The 14,108-nt window shown below is 36.9% G+C and overlaps 1 protein-coding gene across 3 annotated transcripts; it reads right to left on the reverse strand.

Moving 5' to 3' along the window:
* Nucleotides 1-134: 134 nt before the first annotated feature.
* On the reverse strand, nt 135-4,469 carry LOC116215637 (E3 ubiquitin-protein ligase RGLG2). 3 transcript variants are annotated; one of them, XM_031551426.1, is made up of 12 exons: nt 4,356-4,469; nt 3,322-3,560; nt 2,682-2,766; nt 2,462-2,602; nt 2,249-2,362; nt 2,063-2,160; nt 1,428-1,507; nt 1,245-1,350; nt 1,039-1,166; nt 739-937; nt 585-641; nt 135-488 (listed from the first exon to the last, which is right to left on the reverse strand). In XM_031551426.1, exons 2-12 carry the CDS (start codon nt 3,547-3,549, stop codon nt 408-410), a joined length of 1,317 nt encoding a protein of 438 aa, XP_031407286.1. In that variant the 5' UTR covers nt 3,550-3,560; nt 4,356-4,469; the 3' UTR covers nt 135-407. The 3 variants fall into 3 exon arrangements, with proteins under 3 accessions (XP_031407286.1, XP_031407285.1, XP_031407284.1); XM_031551425.1 differs by lacking the exon at nt 4,356-4,469 and adding an exon at nt 3,727-4,230; XM_031551424.1 differs by lacking the exon at nt 4,356-4,469 and adding an exon at nt 3,763-4,226.
* Between the last annotated feature and the right edge of the window lie 9,639 nt (nt 4,470-14,108).

A 14,108-nucleotide genomic window follows, 5' to 3' on the forward strand; every position in this document is an offset into this window, starting at 1 on the left:
ATCTAACGTTCTATGTCATGAGATAACAAGCCACAACAACATTTCCTATCAGGACAAGATGGGAAACGGGGGGGACTTAACTTGTCTAAAACTATCGCATCCGCTAAAGAAGAAGCTAGACAAATGACAACCAATTGAGTAACTCCCATTCTCTTTTTTTCTGCGATAAGTTAATTCACAATGTCAAGCTTCTTGTGATAACAAACTTTTGAAATTTAAAAAAAAAAAAAAGACAAAGGAATTTACAATGAGTTTAATGTACAGAGACGCTATTCACCTAAATATGAACAAAAAGAAAAGAGGACAGTAGCTTTTTCATGTTGAAATCAAATGGGTAACAAACAAAACAAAGAATTACAAAGAGAAATCAATAGCTCCAGAAGGGAAGAGCCACGAAAGCCCGGTTTCTAGTAGAGCTTTATTCTCGTCTGGATCACGCTCCGACAAATCGGGCAGGACTGAAGGTCTTGCCCGCACTCGCAGCATGTCTGTTACAAACAAATAAAAAGGAACAAGTGAATCACAACTGAAATTCTTCGGTGAAATTACTGAAAAGAGGGAGAAAATGCATAAAAGAATCGAACCTGATGGCCACAACCAAAAGCCATGTCCTTTGTATTGGTAAGGCATATGGGGCAGATCTGCGCAGCAAAAAAAAGAACGAGACCGGTAAGCTTCATCAAGGCTTTCACGAAAGTTATAGTCATGATCATGTATGCAGTTTGACCTCCTAGCTACCTGATTATCGTAAGTAGAGGTCGACTGAGGAGGAGGAGGAGGAGGAGCAGCAACTGCAGCGCTGATCGGGCTGCTATCTCCAGGATAAGGTGGCACACTAGGCTTGAAACTTGCCGACCCAAATGGTTTAGGTCTAGAAATCCCTCCATACATCGGTGGGGGTAGAGGAACCCGTGGTGAAGCATTGCCCTTCCGACCACTGTCATGCGCATGAAAAACATATAAGCTCAAAAAAGAGAGGCGCAAACAAAGGTAGTTTCTTTAAGATAAATACACAGATCCAAATTCGGTATTTGTTACCCCAACATGTTAAGTTCTATCGTTGCCTTGTACTGCGAAGGAATTTCCATCAAGGCCGCTAGTGCAAATTCAGTCTCCTTGCGAGAGTGGGACACATTCTTCGACATAATTTCAGTGAAATTCACAAACTGCAAATGTATTCCAGTAAATAAATCAAATAATATCAGATGAGCAAAAGTTAAGGAAGAGGTTCATATTTTCTTTACCTGGAAGTTATCAAAGGCTCGAGCAGGAATATTGTCATCAAACTCTCGCATCATGTCCCATGGTCCGTCCCCCACACCAACTAATATGATCGACAGAGGATATTTACTGCAGCAGAAACATGATCGTAAGATTAAACATCGGTTAAAGAACAGAAAGTCGGACACAATCTAACCTTTACTTGCCTAGCTTCAACAATCGCCTCAACCGTTCTCTGCTCCTGCGGGCTTAACTGTCCTCGCTCTGTATCAACACTCCTTGTTACCTGGAGCAACCATAAATTGGAAGAATTAATACTACAGTAACTTATATCAAGCCCAAAATTTAGGGATCAAACAAAAAGAATGTCCTTCCATTTGTATAAAAAAGGATCTAAGCGCCAGAAGATTCTATCCTGGAACATGTCTCATAACATTCCTACCGACCGGGCCAAAGCCACAGTTTCATTGTTGTGGGCCCGTGATGATCAATTGAAGACAAGGACCAATGACAATCGAAGTTCACTGGTAGACTAGGCCAAACAAATTCATTAGGCCCAATGGGTTAGAATTTCCCAATAATACTAAATCGATGACCTATTATTCTTTGACTTATCTAGAATTTTTAATTCTCAGACATCGGGGCCACTACAAACAGTCACCAAGATAAACAACATTATGACAGACAACATCACTACAAACTTCATGCTTTTCCTCAAATAGAACAAAGGAATGGAATGAAACACCTAACAAATTATAGTACCGCGGAATCACATTCCAGATTTCACCTTCATCCAATTCCAAATGAACCAAACAGGTCATGAGAGTTCTGTAAACCATACCTGTCCGTCAGCAATAATCAGCAAGACATGGTACTGCCCACCACTTTGCTCAACAATGGTCATGGCCATCTCAATAATTGGAGCGAAAGATGTGGGTCCTACCACGTAAGAAATCAAAACAGTAAGCATAGGCTGAAAAATTCAACCTACACTGGCGAGTACTTAAAATGGCAAGAAGAATCGAACCTGCAAGTCTTAGCTGAGGGACGATTTCTCTATATCTTTGCAGAACTTCCTCGAATCCGTTACAGAATCTATCATCAGGATAGAATGCAAATACATCTTGGTCGTGCGTTGAAGCTAGCATACAAAGCCGAAGCTTGTTACTAGTGCAAATTCGAGTTTTTTTTTTTATATAATTTCATGCGAACGGGAAGAGTTGAAAAATCAAAAGATTACCATCTCCAAACCCGAAACACGGGATCAAGTTGTCCTCATCAAAAGCAGCCAAGGTTTTCCCGATAATAGATATTGCCTGTTCATAAGGATTGAAACCATCTCCGATGTGGTGTAAACTTCGCCTATTGAATGACCTTGATCCTGTTTGTGGTAAACTAAATCAGCATATTCAGAATTCAGCATACTCCACCATATGAAGGGGGGAGAGGCAGAACGCAACCTGTCCACTCATTGCTCTTAGTGAAATCAATACCAACAATGAGATTAGAAGACTCGAGGCCAGCACGGGCAAGAGCCTCTGTCACCTGCAAAAAGGACCATACTTTCCATTACCTTCCGCATAAAGGATAAGAATCAAATATCAAGCGAAGCAGCAAAGAAAGGGGAGAAATCACTAGTGAACTTTTAAGAAGTATACACAAAATCACATCCGATGATTTCTCTCTTTTTTTTTTTTTTCTTTTTGGGAGAAATTTTCCATGTTCATTAAATAGGGAATCATCAATAACAATCATAAAACACTAGTTCTTGTTTCTATCATTGGATGAGATACTGAAATCATGTAAAGTCAAAAGGAAACAACAAATCAATGAAGAGGTTCGGTTATTTTTCCTCTAATGTTTTGTAGCTCAAACAAAAGGTTCGGTTATTTCAAAGATCTTGCAGTAGAAAGACATGAACTTATTTCATTGTTTGATTTTTCTTTGTTGATAAGTGAGGAGAACACGAGTTCCCCATCGATACAAGTTCGATGAGATGGCATGGCGCCGTGAAAATACAGCATCTGGGAAACAGAAGCAATCCAAGCAGCCGGAGATGCATTGATTTGCAACAAAAAAGAACCCAAAAAAAAGTCTCACCTCCTCCAGGGAATTGTAGTCATCGGCAATCCTCGAATACCGTCTTTCCAGCCTCTTCCTGTTGTCGCCACTGCTGTATTGCTGAGTCGGGTATTGTTGCTGCGGCGCATAGGATGGCTGCGAAGGATAGCTCTGTCCGTAAGAAGGCGGCGGATGCTGATACTCCGAAGAACTCCTCGAGGATGAAGTCTGCCTAAAGCTCCTCTCTCTGGAACTTTTCGCACCCATCACTCAGAACGCTGCAGAAATCCCAGAACGCTTATCAAGAACGAGAAAGACCACTTCTTTTCGCAAACCCGACCGATAACAACGCAGTTTCAGACTACTAGGAAAGCAGAGGATGGAGAGCAAACGATAAAGGCAACAGTCCAAGTTGAACAGCCCAGAAGAGATATGAACGTGAACCATTGACTGTTTGTCACAGAGTTTGCGGGGTTAAACCTTCTGGGAAATCCTCTATCTCCTTTCACAGGAAGGAAACAAGACATGCCGAAGAAGCGGGTTTTTGGCATGACTTCCCCATGTAAACTGCTTCTTCCAACAGACCTAAGCGAGAGAGAGAGAGAGAGAGAGAGAGAGCGAGACACCACTCTTTGTGAAGGTTAAGGTTGCCTATCTTCTTCCTCACTTAACTTGCCTGGAACGTAGCTGTTATCATTATCCACACAACATAAAAGAAAAAAGATCCAATTTTTTCCCTTTGTCCCTGCCATAAAACCCGACAAGGCGACCTCAACAAAAGCACCAGTCAAGAACAAGCCCCACACGCATGGAAATATCCAAAACAAGGATCCCCAAAAACGGGCGTCTACAACACCCTTTTAAGGAATGTATGCAATGTAATTATCATTCAAAGAGACAACCCCATATAGTTATCCATCCGCATTGCTCAAGATTTATCTCAAATTCAGCGGCTTTAATTTCGAGCATTTGAGCCCGTCAATCAAGAAGCAAACCGCACCCCATTTGCGCTAACTCCTGAAATAGAATTGCCCAGAAAGCACCGTTTCAATGAGTCTTGTCGGAAAGATCACCTTGACGAGTAGAGGGCAGTACCCGTGAGTAGAGGGCAGTACCCGTGACATAGCCTTCGTCTTCTTCCAACTGATCTTCTTCACGAGCAGATCGGCGGACTCTTAATTCTGTTTCAGAAGTTGACAAGGAAAGATTCGATTTGCATTTGGATATTTCAAATAAAAACAAAGATTAATAAATACTAAAAATACGGCCCCCGTGTTACCAAAAAGAAAAAAAATACTAAAAATATTTTTCAGTGAGTAATTAATTAATTTTCATTTTTCTAGGTATGCATCATAGTATCCGGAATCTAATTGGCACAAACTAATCTTAGTTCGAGATGAATCGGCTCATTAAGTAGTAAACCTTTCCCAGCACTCGAACACGAGATTTTACTAAAGGGGAATAAACGTGCAACCACTTAAATCAATCAAGCTCGCTGATATTAATTAATTAATGGGTTTTCCGGGGCATTTGTCTATGCAAGCGTAAAGCACATGGAACCTTCGTGGAATCGCAATTGCTAAAGTTGTTTTTTTGTTTAAGAAAGATTCTACTTCGAGTTTTCTAATGAAAGGAATTTATGTCTCCTGGCCACAGAAAGTATAAAAGTCAGCTATTAGTCCTCGACGTGTTGCTAATTCTTCGTTTAGCTATTAGTCCTTGACGTGTTGTTAATTATAGTCCTCGACTTTCCATTTGTTTCATGTAAATCTTATTGAGTTTCCTGGAAAATGACTATGGAGAAAGGGTCCATACCATTTAAGATTATTTAAACCAAAACTCAAGAATATGAGAAATTATTGGGTGATCCTACCTCGTCACGTGGCGTGAGAAAGTACCAATCAAAATATTTGAAACTAGAGACTTGGTATTAATCACTCGGATAATTATCATAATTATTCTTCATTAAACGATTCTTATTGGTATTTTCTCACAATGTCATTTGACGTAGGATCATCTAAAATTTTCTCCAAGAACAGAGCTTATTGATAGAAAATTTCAAACGTGTAATACTTCGAATATCGCTTTTATTTATAGTATTAGAGATCGGGATACCTCAGGTATTGAAAAATGTTTCCACCTGATATATAAGATCCTATAAATATAAAAGATTTAATGCAGTCTCCTAAATATCATATCAAATCAGATATTCTATTGCTGATATCTTTATGGCAATTTCATCTCTTTTGGATCGATCTCAAGGAAGGAAGTAAGCAATTCATACAGAATAGAGAGGGCTCGAAAGAATAAAATATGCAGAGCATGAACCAAGGAAGATGAGCGGATTCAAGTCAAAGGTTCCACATTCAATTCCTTTCCATTCCTAAATGGCATGGAGTTTGCCCATTGTTTTGCATTAATAATAATTACCCCACTTCACTTGAATATGGTTGGCGTTGCGTACCATGATATATTTGGAATTGGCAGAAACTAAAGTCAAACTGTGACAATAAATTTTCATATTGGGTTTGATTTTAGAGTTAAGTAGAATTAAATTTTGATTATAATGTTTGTATTTAGAATTATGAGAAAAAGTAATGAATAGTTGAGAGAAAGTAATTATTAATCGAGAGAAAGTAATGATTGTATTGTTAAATTATGAAAAAAAAAATGAATAGTTGAGAGAAAGTAATGATTGTGTTGTTGAATTGAAGATAAGTGGAGAAAAGTTAGAATTAAAGTTAAAATCGATTTGTAAAACCCAATAAGAAGGGATTTGATTTGAGGAATTATGAAATAATATTAACTTCTCAAGTAAATAGGAAAGAGCGAAAGTTGCTTTCGCGTATTCAAGTAAGATGGAATGAAGGCCCTGGAACCACAAGGGATTAGTTGTCATTGCACATTGGTAAGTTTCGAAGATATTGAATTGGCTCAAACCAACCAATGAGGCCGTATGAACCTTCGACTTTATGTTAAATTCAGTCTCAATTCAACCATAATAACTCTAGATCGACCGACATTATGGAGATAGTTGAGTTCGAATTGGCCTGGGTGGGAGCAATCACGATTTGTCTTGTCTTTTTGTTTTTGTTTTTTTTTCCCCTGTAACTGAAGAGTTCATTAAAGCATATCAAAGGGCTACTCTACTACTAAAAGATCAGCTACGGTACGTAGGAAATATGTCCCATTTGCATCTAAAAACAACAACTAAGAAAGTAAAACAAACAGCTAAATCTAAAATTATTAAACTTGCATCTTGGTCTCTCCCCATATTGGCTGACACATCAGCGCATCCATTCGCCTCCCTATAGATATGTGTGGGTAGAACCTCATTCATTTGTGAGCACAGCTTCTGCGATCATCGATGATAGGTTGAAATAGAGTATTAGTAACATCACCCCACACCCAGTCCATGATTAATCGAGCATCTAATCAAATACAAAAGTTACTAACACCACATGAAAGGACTAACTGTAGCCCCTACCGGGATAGAAGCGCGCCCCACGTTCATAGTAGAACCTTTTAGCCAATATTCACTATGCTTTCGAATCAGACCCCCACCACCAGCCTTTCCTGAATCCCCCTTTGGATATTTCCACTATGGTTTCCTGCCCTAAAATTTGTCTTTGATCTTGAGTTGGATACACCCCCTTTGGATATTTGTGAAATGGCACAAGCTCCGAAATTAGAAGCTGAAGCTCAGAATAAAAGGAAGTTTGAGGACTAAACTGAAAAGTAACAAAACATTGAGGACCAGGACATATATATTTATATATATAAAGCCTTCCAAATGCGGTTCCGAATTAATTAAGCCATGCTGTAGTCAATGCCTAATGGAGTTCCACTCCCTTCAGATTAACATATCCATCAACATCTATCGCACTCTCGAAACAAAAAGAATTCTCACTGGCTCTCGAGTGTTGATTGTGTCCCAACCAAAGGGAATTGGCACTTAATTGGAATCTCAAAAATAAGATAAATCCTCCTACTGATGAAGTTGGAATTTCATGAACTTAATTGGCACTTAATTTTGAGTTCATGCCTTGTGTTACTGCACGAAGACACCTTCCTTCCCTTTCTCTCTAAAGACTAAAAACTCTAATCATGTGATAAGTTATGTGTTTTCTTTATTTTGTTTTCAATCATAAGGGAAATGTATGAACTTAATACAATAAAATAGAGTGATGTGTTTTCTTTACTTAATTATGTTCCAAACTTTCTATAAAAAGTTTTCCAACCGCTTAACATGCTTTCACTTTTAAGTGGTTAACTTATATTTTAGTGATTATTAAAAAGTGAATACTATTTAAATACTTGGCTTGAACGGGAGGGAAATAGAGAGAAAGAAAAGAAAAGGTACAGAACACCAAATACTTATCCCATCCCTTCCCTTTCTATTCGTTTCCCTTCATCAAAATAAGGTATTAGTTTTAAATAGTCCTGAAAGTTTTTGTTCGTTTATTCCATTTAATACCAGAATTTGGTATATATATATATATATTTTTTTTTTCTCTTCTGAATTCCTGTGCAAATAATGGCATGTCCAAAGGATGGTTCATCCCTTAGTTCAAACACGAATTATGTTGTCGGCATTCAAGTTACTAGTATGATTCTCAATGTCATCCACGACATTGATGCCACTATAGTTCATTTAATCATGTTTGTACATCGGTAGTTGGGGCAACTTGCAAGGTTTATTTCTTCTATGCATTTTTTCATCTTTGATTTTAATATTCTTATACTAAGTGCCACATTTATTTAGTATGTATCTATCAGAATAATTTAAGATATTTTCCTACTGACATATATTTTCCTACTATCATATAATTGCCACATCATTTGGAGACATACTCAACAAAAAGAGAGACTCATCATCCCAACAATCGACTCTATTTTTAAATTTTTTCATGGACCCACATACATATTAAATAACAAAAAATGATAAATGAAAAAGGCAACGGCCTTTTCCTTGGCTTTTTTTTTTAAATAATAATAAGGGGAGAGGCTGCGTCACTCAAATGGGAGGTTTGCGTTTGGCTACAGGTAAAGGATGTTGACTCCATCACACGTCCTTGTCCAATCTTTGGAGACTTCTAAGGATCCAAGGGGCATGCCCGCATCCTGCTTGGAGCAAAGCACCTGATTGGAAGACAACCCAATAATCTATAATCTATAATATATATTAAAATGCGAAGCTCATAAAAACATTTCTCAAATATGGTTGGTTTTACGACCATGATATTTTTGGAATTGGCAGAAACCAAAGTCAAACTGTGACAATAAACTTTAGCGAATCTGATTTAAGGAATTATGAAATAATATTAACTTCTCAAGTAAATAGGAAAGAGTGAAAGATACTTTTGCGTATTCAAGTAAGTTTCGAAGATATTGAATTGACTCAAACCAACCAATGAGGCCGTATGAACCTTCGACTTTACGTTAAATTCAGCCTCAATTCAACCATAATAACTCTAGATCGACTGACATTACGGAGATAGTTGAGTTGGAATTGGCCTGGGTGGGAGCAATCACGATTTGTCTTGGTTTTTTTTTTTTTGGTAACTGAGGAGTTCATTAAAGCATATCAAAGGATTACTGCTGAAAGATCAGCTATAGCACGTAGGAAATATGTCCCATTTGCATCTAAAAACAACAACTAAGAAAGTAAAATAGGAGCTAAATCTAAAACTACTAAACTTGCATCTTGGTCTCTTACCATCTTGGTTAAAACATCAGCGCACATCCATTCGCCTCCCCATAGATATGTGTGTGTCGAACCTCATTCATTTGGGAGCACAGCTTCTGCAATCATCGATGATAGGTTGAAATAGAGTATTAGTAACATCACCCCACACCCAATTCACGATTAATCAAGCATTTGATTGAAGACAAAGGTTCTTAACACAAAGGAAATATTGCATGCACGCAGTGTTTAAATTTATATTTATCATAATAATTATGTTAAACCATACGGTATTGAGAGATCGTAGTCTGTCCAATCCAACAATTATTATACTATTATAAGCCGTGTTTTTCCTGCCAAAATGGGAATGAATCACTATTCGTAATTTTTAACGGTTCGATCAGTTTGGATCCGTGCATTTAAATATGAAACAATGTTTTAAAAGTAATGCGAGAGTATTTCTTATTCATTGCCACTCGAGTGAATAACAAGGATTATTGAACTAGAAGATTCTATGTCGTCTAAGACACGTTTAGTCCTAAAACTAGTTTATCCCCTAATGCTCCCATTACACAAAAAAAGATTTACATATATCGCCCTTATATAATTCTTTACATAAATCTAGACAAAATCGATATCAGATTTAACCTTTATCCCTATCTATTAAGATAATTTCAACATTTTCACATTCAGGCACATACAAAATATATTAAAGAAAAAATGCACATGAATCTACTAGTAAATACTAAGGTTTGGACTTAAAATTAAGTGTTGAATTTTAAGTGCTTAAAATTTAAGTGTTGAAATAAATAAGTACTTAATGATTTAAGCAAATTTTATTTGGTGGAATAAGCGTTGAAAACATTAAATCATTAGAGATCCTAGTTACATAAAGGTCATAGAACTTTTACTTCTTTTACTTTCCGCATCAATATTTTCATTTTATTGTTACGAAAAATTTAAAAAAGAAAAAAAGAAACGAAAAGGTCAAATCGCGGCTGAGGGAGATCGAGGTCGTTGGCAATGTCAGGGGTCGTCGGCGACCTCGCCTGGAACGTGCCCAGGTTCAGCTCGTTGTTCAGAACCGAGTTGATGTCCCTTGGGAAGAACTCTGTCGTCGACAAACCTGAGCAACCACCGGAACAATCAACCAATGACACAGAACTCAAGCAAACACGGACATTTGAGGTCCAAACTCTGGGAGAAAGAGATGGCAGAGTTGATGGCCCTGCAGATCCTTCTGCTTCTGCTTATGTGGTCGTCACTGTTGGAGTCTCCAGCAGTTGAAGCTGTAGCAAAACCCCAACTGTAAACCCAGCGAAGACTAAAATTACAGATACTCTATCCAAGCCTTTAGTGGACAAAAGTTGCAAGATTCTCCACGTCCATGCTCGGAGTGATAATCATTCCTCTCTAGCTTGCAAGAGAATGTATGATTAGGGGAAAAACAAAATATTGAGTAATCGAAAGAACAAAAAATAGTGAGAATTATGAAAATACTTAAGGCAATACTTACACAGACCTCATCTTGACAGATCCGTCGTTTTCTAAAAAAATCAGTAACCAATTTTAGAAAGCAAGATATGTGAGGAATGATTAAAAGAACCAACCCATTGGTTTGTTTTTTAAACCAATTCCAGACTAAACTCAATACCAATAGTAAATATATATATACAAGACAACACTGGTATTGTTCAAAACCCTATTGAATATTGAACTAATAAGAGAAGAGTTAAATATTATAGAAAAGGATAACAATTGAAGAAAAAAGTAGAAAAAGAAATCTAAAAATGAGCTATTGAAACGATATTATATTTCTCTACATGTCAATTATTTGTATCTAAAGGTTTTAGAGATATGAATTTTTTCGACAAAACCAAGTGGTGCCCTGGACCTCCGTTTCAGTATAAAATCATCTTATCCAATGCACCGATACTCCTCATTTGTCTAAATTTGTAACTTTTATGACTTATTGTACTTTAATAATAATTTTTATATTCTAAGTAAATCATTATGACATTATATTTATAAGTTTTATTATTTTAAAAAAATATATATGTATTCCAATCAAATATTTTGTAAGAATATTTTTGAGAAAATGACAAAAACCCCCATGTGGTTTGGTTTCGGAACAAATCGCACCATATTCTTTTGTTTGGGACAATTAGCCTCCCTGTGGTTTGCTCCGTTAGACATAGGGGATTACGATGTTAATTTTTTTCCACTCAATCTTTAACTTTTTAATCATTTTGGTCCTAAATCTTTTTCTTTTATCATTCATATCCTCAACTTTTCATTTTGTTTCATTTTAGTCCTATAAAGAAAAATCGAAGGGGGAAGGGGTCGGGGCCGCCAATTGGCGTTCCAGTCGATTCAGGGTCGGGACCGCCAATTGGTGACCTGAATCCCTCCACTGAGGGCGTCGGCGTCCTTTGTGGGTGTCGGTGCCCTCGGTGGAGGGGTCGGGGTTGCCGATTGGTGGCGCCGACCCCCTCCCCGTTTGATTTTTCATTATAGGATTAAAATGAAACAAAATAAAAAGTTGAGGATATGAGTGATAAAAGAAAAAGATTTAGGACCAAAATGATTAAAAAGCTAAAGATTGAGGATTGAAAATGAAAAAAAATGTCGTAACCCCCTATGTCTAATAGAACAAACCACATGAGGACTAATTGTTCCAAACAAAAAAATATAGTGTGATTTGTCCCGATCCCAATCCACAATGGGGTTTTTGTCTTTTTTCCAATATTTTTTAAGAAAAACTTTCAATAAACTTTTATTTGAAATTGTATTGGCTAATTTCTGATATAATTTTTGTAAATAATTTTTTGGTCAAGTGGAAAGGCCAAAATTTCTTGTGGTTGACAAATTTAAGTAGATAATGAGTAGAGAGATGGTGAGGAGGAAAAAAAATCGAGAAGACTATGTGAAGCATGACAATAGAAAGTGCTTGCAATGAAAAGAAGACCGAATGAAGAATATGTATACTTGAAATGGTTCTTAGGAAAAAAAAAGAAGATGAAAGAGTGAAAATTTTGAAAAATAAAGAAAAATAACAAATTACACGAATATGTAAAGCATGACAAGAGAAAATACTTGTAGTAAGAGAAGAGTGAATGAAGAGCATATACACAAGAAATGGTTCTTAGAAAAAAAAAAGATGAAAGAGGAAAAATTTGAAAATGAATAAAGGGAAAATAATGAATTACATGCTTCTTTTATTCTTAACTTGTAAAATTTTTATCTTTGAAAAATAAAGTTTCAAATTTAACTCTATATTAGTCTTTATACGTCGATACACTTTAAAGTGGTATAAATTAGTCTTTATTGCTCAAACATTAACGATATTATTTTTACTTTTTAAGCCAATAAAAACCTTTTTTAAAATTATTTATATTAGAGACAAATAATACATCATATAGAGACATATTTCTATTTGTCCTTAAAAATAAAGATTTAGAAGCATCTATAGAGACATATATGTTATTTGTTTCTAAAAGTGAAGATTGGGAAACAAAACATTAAAATGTCTATAATTTGTTTCTATAAATCATTTGTGTTGTACATATGCACTAACATAATAAAACTAAAATAGTTATAAAAACGAATGAAGAGAAGAAGGGGACACTCCTCTCTCTCTATGTAAATATGAAGATCAACTCCCTCTCTACTAGTTCCAATTTGATCAAACCTTGCACTCAATCGCTAGCAAACCCCATTTCCATAAATCCGACAATGAGTAGACTGGATGTTCAACAGATAAATGCAGTATAGATGGGCGACGTAGGTATCATTAAAGCCCATGCAGACCGGGGTGCCACACATTAGTTCCCACAAAAGGAAAAGTCTCTGCTACTTCATTGCATGGAGGAGATGATACTCGAAACACCTACCCCATGTGGCAATTTATCGCAATTTCAAGAACATAGTTTAACTTACTTTCACGCCCATAGTGCCAATGTATCTAGCTTCCATGGAAGAAAAGATAGAAGGTGTGAGAAGATTTTTAAATGCGAGACGCACCCTATGCAATACTCCCTTACATGAGGCGATGTTAGGTAATGACCTTTCAATGGTGGAGATCCTAGTAAGACATAAGCCCACCTTAATGTACCGCTGCAATGATGTCGTGCTGCTCTACCTTGTTGTGGACTTGGCACATGGAGAGATAACAGCCCCGCTAGACTACTTAAAACTTCCCAACTAGCAGACGAAAAGGCATATGTTGCACGCTGCAATCACATTGAAACAAGAAGATACATGTAAACACCTGCCTCCAATACTTGCACAAAATTCTCGCACTAGACAACTTAATAAGAAAAACTAGAGGTCTGCATAAAAAATTATACATTCCTTTCACGAATATATTTTCAAATATTCTCAGAGTTGTCTCAAGAATTAGCAAATGTAGATTTAACTGAGGAAATATTAAAGACTACCTCAATTAGCAACCATGCGTGACGAGGATGGTTAGACTCCTCTCCATCGAGCTGCCAGGATGGGCTTAATCGCCATGGTTGAAAAGTTGGACCGAGACAATATATTGAGGTTTGCCGCTGACAAACAAGGTAGGTTTCCATAGTGGCTGCCCTTAAGTGAGGAGTTCGTCCCAGAAAGGAATATATTGAAGGAAATAATAATCTATTGGATGACCTCTGATGTCTTAAGGGCAGTCGCAATTATCTGCATCAGAAACCTCCTTTATCCATCTTCGATAAACCGAAACATAGTGTTGTGGTCCAACTTCTCAACCACAGTGGCCAAGCCAATCCTGGGGGTGCTACGGAAAAGTGTCTAACATTGTCATCGCGCATAGCTGCTAATTGCAGCATCCTCTTTAATGTTTCCGTAGTTCGTCTCTATTTAGTATTAATCAACGAGACGACTCTAAGAATGTTTAAAAATTAAAAGTTATGTATAATAGTGGACCTTTTCATGCGAACTTGACAGGAGAATGTCTCCCGTTAATGCGTAAATACTAGAGGCAGGTATTTACATAAATACATTCTTGTTTGGATATGGTTGTAATGTTCAAACTATTTTGCCCACTTATGCCTTTGACCTGTGGGAAACTTGAAGCAATCTAGCATTACTAAAGCTATCTCTCAATGCGTCTTCTCCATAAGTAGCATGAAAGTAG

Source organism: Punica granatum, chromosome 7, assembly GCF_007655135.1.
Source record: "Punica granatum isolate Tunisia-2019 chromosome 7, ASM765513v2, whole genome shotgun sequence".
NCBI lineage: Eukaryota > Viridiplantae > Streptophyta > Magnoliopsida > Myrtales > Lythraceae > Punica > Punica granatum.

Bases quoted from the DNA above. Each gene is read 5' to 3' on its own strand.
- LOC116215637 (XM_031551426.1), bottom strand. From the start codon at position 3,549: ATGGGTGCGAAAAGTTCCAGAGAGAGGAGCTTTAGGCAGACTTCATCC. The intron at 2,603-2,681 runs GTTGCGTTCTGC...TACCACAAACAG, and splicing joins TAAGAGCAATGAGTGGACAG to GATCAAGGTCATTCAATAGG. The intron at 2,363-2,461 runs GTAATCTTTTGA...TTTGTATGCTAG, and splicing joins GTGTTTCGGGTTTGGAGATG to CTTCAACGCACGACCAAGAT.